The 10,000-nt window shown below is 32.0% G+C and overlaps 1 protein-coding gene across 1 annotated transcript; it reads right to left on the bottom strand.

The window, feature by feature from the left end:
- Positions 1-499: 499 nt before the first annotated feature.
- LOC137631427 (uncharacterized) lies at positions 500-1,099 on the bottom strand. The gene has a single exon (XM_068363193.1). The coding sequence runs from the start codon at positions 1,097-1,099 to the stop codon at positions 500-502; it is 600 nt and encodes a 199-aa protein (XP_068219294.1).
- Between the last annotated feature and the right edge of the window lie 8,901 nt (positions 1,100-10,000).

Below are 10,000 nucleotides of genomic sequence, written 5' to 3'. Positions count from 1 at the left end.
TAGCAACTTAATCAAATCCAGCAACTTAATTCCAATAACTTTATCAATTCCAGCAACTTAATCAATTCCAGTAACTTAATCAATTCCAGTAACTTAATTCCAATAACATTATCAATTCCAGCTACTTAATCAATTCTAGTAACTTAATCAATTCCAGTAACTTAATTCCGGTAACTTAATCAATTCCAGTAACTTAACAAATTCCAGTAACTTAATCAATTCCAGTAACTTAATTAAATGCGTTGCGATACTCTATTACCGGGTTGTCATCGTCATCAACATAATCGTCATCATCATCTTCATATCATCATCATAAGGTTAAGGGATTCGTAGAAGAATATGACCGATAATTAGTTTCGTGATGGCGAAGTCCTAAATCCGGGTATGTATGTCTTCGAGCGTTGATCTCCGCGCACGAGAGAGAGAGAGAGAGAGAGAGAGAGAGAGAGAGAGTGTTACCAAGGGTTCCAAGTCTAGCTTGTGTCCAATTATCATATAGTCACTGGATGCAATACTGATGATTATCCGTTGTTAAAGCATTGTTAGTAATCATGTTTACGTTATCCGTTGTTAAAGCATTGTTAGTAATCATGTTTACGTTGTCCGTTGTTAAAGCATTGTTAGTAATCATGTTTACGTTATCCGTTGTTAAAGCATTGTTAGTAATCATGTTTACGTTGTCCGTTGTTAAAGCATTGTTAGTAATCATGTTAACGTTGTCCGTTGTTAAAGCATTGTTAGTAATCTTATTTACGTTGTCCGTTGTTGAAGCACTGTTGGTAATCATGCTTACGTTATCCGTTGTTAAAGCACCGTTAGTAATCATGCTTACGTTATCCCTTGCTGAAGCGCTGTTGGTAATCATGCTTACGTTATCCGTTGTTACAGCACCGTTAGTAATCATGCTTACGTTATCCCTTGCTAAAGCGCTGTTGGTAATCATGCCTACGTTATCCGTTGTTACAGCACCGTTAGTAATCATGCTTACGTTATCCCTTGCTAAAGCGCTGTTGGTAATCATGCCTACGTTATCCGTTGTTACAGCACCGTTAGTAATCATGCTTACGTTATCCCTTGCTAAAGCGCTGTTGGTAATCATGCCTACGTTATCCGTTGTTACAGCACCGTTAGTAATCAATCATGTCTACGTTATCCGTTGTTACAGCACCGTTAGTAAACATGCTTACGTTATCCCTTGCTGAAGCGCTGTTGGTAATCATGCTTACGTTATCCGTTGTTACAGCACCGTTAGTAATCATGCTTACGTTATCCCTTGCTAAAGCGCTGTTGGTAATCATGCCTACGTTATCCGTTGTTACAGCACCGTTAGTAATCATGCTTACGTTATCCCTTGCTAAAGCACTGTTGGTAATCATGCCTACGTTATCCGTTGTTACAGCACCGTTAGTAATCAATCATGTCTACGTTATCCGTTGTTACAGCAGTGTTAGTAATCTTGTTTACGTTATCCGTTGTTAAAGCATTGTTAGTAATCATGTCTACGTTCTCCGTTGTTACAGCAGTGTTAGTAATCTTGTTTACGTTATCCGTTGATAAAGCATTGTTAGTAATCATGTCTACGTTCTCCGTTGTTACAGCAGTGTTAGTAATCTTGTTTACGTTATCCGTTGATAAAGCATTGTTAGTAATCATGTCTACGTTATCCGTTGTTAAAGTATTGTTAGTAATCATGTTTACGTTATCCGTTGTTACCGCATTGTTAGTAATCATGTTTACGTTATTCCTATTGTTAAAGCATTGTTAGTAATCTTGTTTACGTTATCCGTTGTTAAAGCATTGTTAGTTAATCATGTTTACGTTATCCGTTGTTAAAGCATTGTTAGTAATCATGTTTACGTTATCCGTTGTTAAAGCATTGTTAGTAATCATGTTTACGTTATTCCTATTGTTAAAGCATTGTTAGTAATCTTGTTTACGTTATTCCTATTGTTAAAGCATTGTTAGTAATCTTGTTTACGTTATCCGTTGTTAAAGCATTGTTAGTAATCTTGTTTACGTTATCCGTTGTTAAAGCATTGTTAGTAATCATGTTTACGTTATTCCTATTGTTAAAGCATTGTTAGTAATCATGTTTACGTTATCCGTTGTTAAAGCATTGTTAGTAATCATGTTTACGTTATCCGTTGTTAAAGCATTGTTAGTAATTATGTTTACGTTATTCCTATTGTTAAAGCATTGTTAGTAATCTTGTTTACGTTATTCCTATTGTTAAAGCATTGTTAGTAATCTTGTTTACGTTATTCCTATTGTTAAAGCATTGTTAGTAATCTTGTTTACGTTATTCCTATTGTTAAAGCATTGTTAGTAATCTTGTTTACGTTATTCCTATTGTTAAAGCATTGTTAGTAATCTTGTTTACGTTATCCGTTGTTAAAGCATTGTTAGTAATCTTGTTTACGTTATCCGTTGTTAAAGCATTGTTAGTAATCATGTTTACGTTATTCCTATTGTTAAAGCATTGTTAGTAATCATGTTTACGTTATTCCTATTGTTAAAGCATTGTTAGTAATCTTGTTTACGTTATTCCTATTGTTAAAGCATTGTTAGTAATCTTGTTTACGTTATTCCTATTGTTAAAGCATTGTTAGTAATCTTGTTTACGTTATCCGTTGTTAAAGCATTGTTAGTAATCTTGTTTACGTTATCCGTTGTTAAAGCATTGTTAGTAATCATGTTTACGTTATTCCTATTGTTAAAGCATTGTTAGTAATCTTGTTTACGTTATTCCTATTGTTAAAGCATTGTTAGTAATCTTGTTTACGTTATTCCTATTGTTAAAGCATTGTTAGTAATCATGTTTACGTTATCCGTTGTTAAAGCATTGTTAGTAATCATGTTTACGTTGTCCGTTGTTAAAGCATTGTTAGTAATCATGTTTACGTTATTCCTATTGTTAAAGCATTGTTAGTAATCATGTTTACGTAATCCGTTGTTAAAGCATTGTTAGTAATCATGTTTACGTTATTCCTATTGTTAAAGCATTGTTAGTAATCTTGTTTACGTTATCCGTTGTTAAAGCATTGTTAGTAATCATGTTTACGTTATCCGTTGTTAAAGCATTGTTAGTAATCATGTTTACGTTATCCGTTGTTAAAGCATTGTTAGTAATCATGTTTACGTTATCCGTTGTTAAAGCATTGTTAGTAATCTTGTTTACGTTATCCGTTGTTAAAGCATTGTTAGTTAATCATGTCTACGTTATCCGTTGTTAAAGCATTGATTACCCGTTGTTAAAGCATTGTTAGTAATCATATTTACGTTATTCCTATTGTTAACATTTAATTCAACGCATAATGGGATATATCGATTTGCTTTGATTATTCATGAAACTGTCTCTCTTCTACGGCCTATTATATAAAATAAGTAAATCCCCTTAATCTTGTGACCTATACAAAAATGGCAGCCTATAAATTCCTTTTGTTCTTCACCATAAACAATTGCATGAGAAACAAACCGTAAAAAGCAATCAGAGCTCTCAGACCTCCGCTATATCCAAATTGGAGTAATCTCGCAATATTGAAGAATCCTTTAAAAGAATTCCTGGATCCGTATCGTGATTAGATCACCGCCAAAATATAAATTACTTCTATGTTAGCCTAGTTCTGACATATTGCCAAACAATTCTACTTCACCTAAGGGGTTAACTACTGTACTGTAATTGTTCAGTAGTACTTTTCTCTTAGTAAGGGTAGAAGACACTCTTTAGCTGTATTAAGCACCTCTTCTAGGAGAAGGACACTCCAAAATCAAACCATTGTTCTCTAGTCTTGGGTAGTGCCATAGCCTCTGTACCATGGTGTTCCACTGTCGAGTTCTCTTGCTTGAGGGTACACTCGGGCACGCTGCTCTATCTTATTTCTCTTCCTCTTGCTTTGTTGGAGTTTTTATAGCTTATCTAGGAAATATTTATTTCAATATTGTTACTATTTTATTTTTCCTAGTTTCCTTTCCTCACTGGGCTATTTTCCCTGTTGGAGCCCCTGGGCTTATAGTATCCTGCCTTTCCAACTAGGGATGTAGCTTAGCAAGTAATAATAATAATAATAATAATAACAATAATAATAATAATATCCTGAAATTTTCATCAAAATTCAGCAGTAACTTTTCGAGTTAAGCTGATGATAAACAAATAAATAGAGGTGAAAATGCCATAGAACTCAAATTAATCCATCAATCAGAGGTAAGAAATACGCGACGGTGACAGTATGTAACGAACTAAAGTACATAGAATTGTTATAAATCTAGTTTTCTAGAAAGTGTCGGATGATGCTTGATTATTATTGTTCTTAAACTTCTCTTCTAGTTTTTCCGTATCTCCTTTCCTCGTTGGGCTATTTTCCTTGTTGGAACCCTTGGGATTATAGCATCTTGCTTTTCCAACGAAGATTGTAGCTTAACAAATAATAATAATAATAATAATAATAATAATAATAATAATAATAATAATAATAATAATAATAATAATAATTTCTCATTGTTTTGTAACAGAATTTGCACATTAGTCGAGACATTCACCTGCCCTCCCAACCCCTCACAATAAAATTTAGCCTCGCTCGAAATACTACTGTACCTAGAAAATTGTGGTAAATTTGCTGACCATCCAACGAGGACAGCTGGATTCAAACTAGCCAACATCTTCTTAATAAATTTCCTGTCTCTCTCTCTTCATTTTTATTATTATTATTATTATTATTATTATTATTATTATTATTATTATTATTATTATTATTATCATTATTATTATTATTATTATTAGGAACGTAGAGAGGAGAGGTCCCCTTTTTGGTTTCATTTGTTTGATGTCGGCTACCCCCAAAATTGGGGGAAGTGCCTTGGTATATGTATGTATGTATTTTTTATTATTATTATTATTATTATTATTATTATTATTATTATTATTATTATTATTATTATTATAAGCTAAGCTACAACCCTAGTAGTATAAGACGGATGCTATAAGCCCAAGGACTCCAACAGTACAGGGGGAAAATATCCCAGTGACGAATGGAAACAAAGAACTAAAACTACAAGAGACCATAAAGCAATTTTGACAATCAATTTCAAAATGAAGTCGTAATGAAGTCCCCCTTCTTTGATTTTCATTTTCACGTGTCTCGATAATCAATACAGAGATAAAACGGTTTATCTCATAAATCCTGTTAACATGTTGATGCCACTGATAACAAAAAAACGATTTTATTACTTAAACCCTCCCCTCCCCCTCTCCCATTCTCTCTCCTCCTCTTCTTAACCCCTCCTCCTCTTGACTCCCTCCTCTTCCTGACCCCTTCCCTTCTCCCTCTGTCTTCCTCCTCCTGACTCCCCCTCTCTTCTTCCCCTTCCTGACCCCCTCCCCTTAACACCTTTCTCCTTCCCCTTCCCCGTTATAACACCCACCACTTCTCTTCCTCTCCCTTCCCCATCAGTTTTCTACCCTCACCATTTACTCCCCCCACCAACTATGCATGACTTGACCCCCATTTTCACTTCTCATCCCTCACTACTATTCCCCCCCCCCGTCCCTTACTTAAATCACACCCTTTTCCCTTTAAACTCCCCTCTCCTCTATACCCCCAAAACAGAGGGAAGGTCATCTCCCTCATACACCCCCTACCCCCGGGACCATTGTCACGTGCTCGCCGTTTCTGTGTTCGTTATCAAACAATCGATATCGTTTTCATGAATCGCCATAACATCCCCCTGCATTAAGATCTTCTGATAAACCTATTAGTTGAGTTCTTTCAGCTTTACTTTTGTTTTTTTAGATTGGTTTGATTCGCACTGGCGTTAGTTTTTTTAGTAAATCGTTGTCGAACGCACAACCTTTTCATGTGTACTGTATAACGTATATATATGTATGTATGTATGTATGTGTGTATGCATGTATGTAAGTATATATACAGAGAGAGAGAGAGAGAGAGAGAGAGAGAGAGAGAGAGAGAGAGAGAGAGAGAGAGAGAGAGAGAGATACGCATACGCATATAAATATAAACTATATATGTGTATATATAAATATATATATATATATATATATATATATATTATATATATATATATATATATATATTATATATATATATATATATATATATATTATATATATATATATATATACATTTATACACAAATACGCAGAATATATATATATATATATATATATATATATATATATATATGTGTGTGTGTGTGTGTGTGTAAATATATATATGTATATATTATATAATATATATATATATATATATATATATATATATGTAAATATATTTATATATGTAAATATATTTATATATGTATATATTATATATAATATATATATATATATATATATATATATATATATATATATATATATATATATATATATATATATATATATAAACTGTATATACATTTTGTCTAAAGTTTATATTTCCTACAGTGGGTGGGTCTACATAGCCACACTGATCACTAACTTTTGCCGCTACAGTTATTTCAAGCTATAAACAAATTTTCTAATATATACAAAGACAAAAAGGTTGTGAGTTTTATAGACCATTGTCAATCCAAACATGAACATTTTATATACGCAACAGAAAGTTCTCTCTCTCTCTCTCTTTCTCTCTCTCTCTCTCTCTCTCTCTCTCTCTCTCTCTCTCTCTCTCTCTCTCTCTCTCTCTCTATACATATATATATGTATGTATGTATGTATGTATGTCTCTCTCTGTATGTATGTATGTATGTATGTATGTACGTTATCTCTCTCTCTCTGTATGTATGTATGTATGTATGTATGTATGTATGTATATATATAGAGATAGAGATAGAGAGATATGTATATACAGTATATACATATATAAACATATACATATATGCATATATATATATATACATATGTATACACATATATATATATATATATATATATATATATATATATATATATATACATGTATACACACACATATATATATATATATATATATATATATATATATATATATACATGTATACACATATATATATATATATAAATGTAGAGAGAGAGAGAGAGAGAGAGAGAGAGAGAGAGAGAGAGAGAGAGTTTAGTAAATGTAAATAATTGATTAACCATTATTTTTATTGAGTTCTTAAGTGACAAAGAATTTGGGAACAGATGAAAAGAAAATATTATCTAAAATAAAAAATATAATCGGAAATGCAGAGGGAAGTTGAAGTAACTCAAAACTCAATCAACATTCCATATAACAAAGCCTAAGAAAAAAATATATCAAAAGTTGAGAAAAATTGTGCAACCACTTAAAACAGAAATATTGTTGAAGATTTTTTTACTCCAGAGAAAAAAAAAGAAATATAGTTGAAGATTTTTTCCCCCAGAGAGATTAAGAAAGACATATAATTGAAGATTTTTTTCCTCCACAGAAAAAAAAAATATATAGTTGAAGATTTTTATCCTCCAGAGAACAAAAAAAATATAGTTTTTTATTTTTTCCTCCAGAGAAAAAAACAAAAGAGATATAGTTAAAGATTTGTTACCTCCAGAGAAAAAAAGAAATATAGTTGAAGATTTTTTCTCCAGAGAAAAAAAAAAGAAATGTAGTTGAAGATTTTTTTCCTCCAAAGACATTAAGAAAGAAATATAGTTGAAGATTTTTATCCTCCAGAGAAAAAAAAATATAGTTTATGATTTTTTCCTCCAGAGAAAAAACAAAAGAAATATAGTTAGAGATTTTTTTTCCTCAGAGAGAAAAAAAGGAATATAGTTGAAGATTTTGTTCCTCCAGAGAAAAAAAAAAAGAAATATAGTTGAAGATTTATTTTTTCCTCCAAAAAAAAAAAAGAAATATAGTTGAAGATTTTTGTCCTCCAGAGAAAAAAAACAATTATAGTTGAAGATTTTTATCCTCCAGAGAAAAAAATATATAATTTATGATTTTTTCCTCCAGAGAAAAAAACCAAAGAAATATAGTTGAAGATTTGTTACCTCCAGAGAAAAAAAAAAGAAATATAGTTGAAAATTTTTTTCCTCAAAAAAAAAAAATATATATAGTTAAAGATTTGTTACCTCCAGAGAAAACAAAAAGAAATATATTTTATATTTTACCCACAGGGAAAAATATATAGTTGGAGATATTTTTTCATCCAGAGAAAAAGAAAGAAATATAGTTGAAGATTTTTATCCTCCAGAGAAAAAAAAAAACGATATAGATGATTTTTTTCTCCAGAGAAGAAAAGGGAAATATAGTTAAAGATTTTTTTTCCTTCAGAGAAAAAAAAAGAAATATAGTTGAAGATTTTGTTCCTCCAAAGAAAAAAAAATACAGTTAAAGATTTTTATCCTCCAGAGAAAAAAAGAACAAATATAGTTTATGATTTTTTCCTCCAGAGGAAAAAACAAAAATATAGTTAAAGATTTTTTCCTTCAGAGAGAAAAGAAGAAATATAGTTGAAGATTTTGTTCCTCCAGAGGAAAAAAAAAGAAATATAGTTGAAGATTTATTTTTTTTTTTCCTCCAGAGAAAAAAAAAAGAAACATAGTTGAAGATTTTTTCCCTCCAGAGAAAAAGTGCCAAACTGGAGCCTGCACGTGCCTATTAATCCCCTTAACCAGGCACTCACGAATGGAAATTCAGACGTAATCATCTCGCCAGGCGTGACCTGAGTGATCAATAACGAGCAACCTGTAGGCAGATCATAATCACGAAACCAAATCACGAAGGTAAAAAAAAAAAAAACATCCAGAGAATATATTCTCCATGAGAAATAATATATATTTATATTTATATTCGTAAACCACTCTCACCAGGGTATGACTACTGCCTCTCCCCCCTACCCGACGGACGGGGAGAGATGAGCTTGACCGAAAAGATATATATATATATATATATATATATATATATATATATATATATATATATATATATATATATATTAGCTCTTTGTTATATAATGTGGTGAAGGGGGTTTGCGTATTGCCATGATCAGCAAAGCTGTACTGGTCAGGGTTTGCTGTGAGCGATCAGACAAAATTCTCCCACCATCACCAATCTACAATACCCAGCGTGATAATGAAATACCCAAACCCTAGTCATGAATAAATACGTGGCTGAGGGCTTTGTTCTGCACTGGACTGGAAACTGCTGCATTTGTTGTTGTTGTTGTATATTCGTATGAATCGAATGACCTCAAGGGATCAACAAAATGTTCCCAATGCTTCATTCTAAGAGACTGAATGACATTATTATCACATATATGACAACACCATGTTCTTTTATTCAAAAGTACAGGAAAACATCAACAACAAATTCAACTGCTTCTATTTGACTGCAGGACAAAGTTGATATGTCTGGGGTTTGGCCAGTTTTTTATCTTCACGCTAACCAGTACAGATTAGTAATAGTGCGAGATTTTCGTCTGATCGCTCACAGCGAAGCAATCTAGTATGGGTGGCCCTGAATAGTACAGCTTTGCTGAACGCGGCGATACGTAAAACATTTGACCATGTTAAGGTATCCCCACTCAGAAAAGAAACAATATATCATTAAATAACCAGGTTTAAAGATTAAAAAAAATGGATTGAAGCAGAATAATGAGAAAAACGAGTCTTATTTCACCACTAATTTCCACAATATAAATATAAGAGTGTGCTTGAGGGTACACTCGGGCACAATATTCTATCTAATTTCTCTTCCTCATGTTTTGTTAAAGTTTTTATAGCTTACATAGGACATATTTATTTTGATATCATTCTTAAAATAATCATTTTTTCCTTGTTTCCTTTCCTTACTGAGCTATTTTCCCTATTGGAGCCCCTGGGCTTATGGCATTCTGCTTTTCCAACTAGGGTTGTAGCTTAGCAATTAATAATAATAATAATAATAATAATAATAATAATAATAATAATAATGATAGGTAGCCAGACAAGTGTTACAAGGCTTCTCGAAAGAGAAGTAGCTGAAATCGAGACAAGAGACTGATTGCCTGTGAATCATCTGGTGTCACA

This window comes from Palaemon carinicauda, chromosome 39 (assembly GCF_036898095.1).
Source record: "Palaemon carinicauda isolate YSFRI2023 chromosome 39, ASM3689809v2, whole genome shotgun sequence".
Lineage (NCBI taxonomy): Eukaryota > Metazoa > Arthropoda > Malacostraca > Decapoda > Palaemonidae > Palaemon > Palaemon carinicauda.
This window is presented reverse-complemented; position numbering and strand designations above follow the sequence as displayed.

Coding starts and splice junctions, on each gene's coding strand:
- LOC137631427 (XM_068363193.1), bottom strand. CDS start 1,099: ATGATTACCAACAGCGCTTTAGCAAGGGATAACGTAAGCATGATTACT.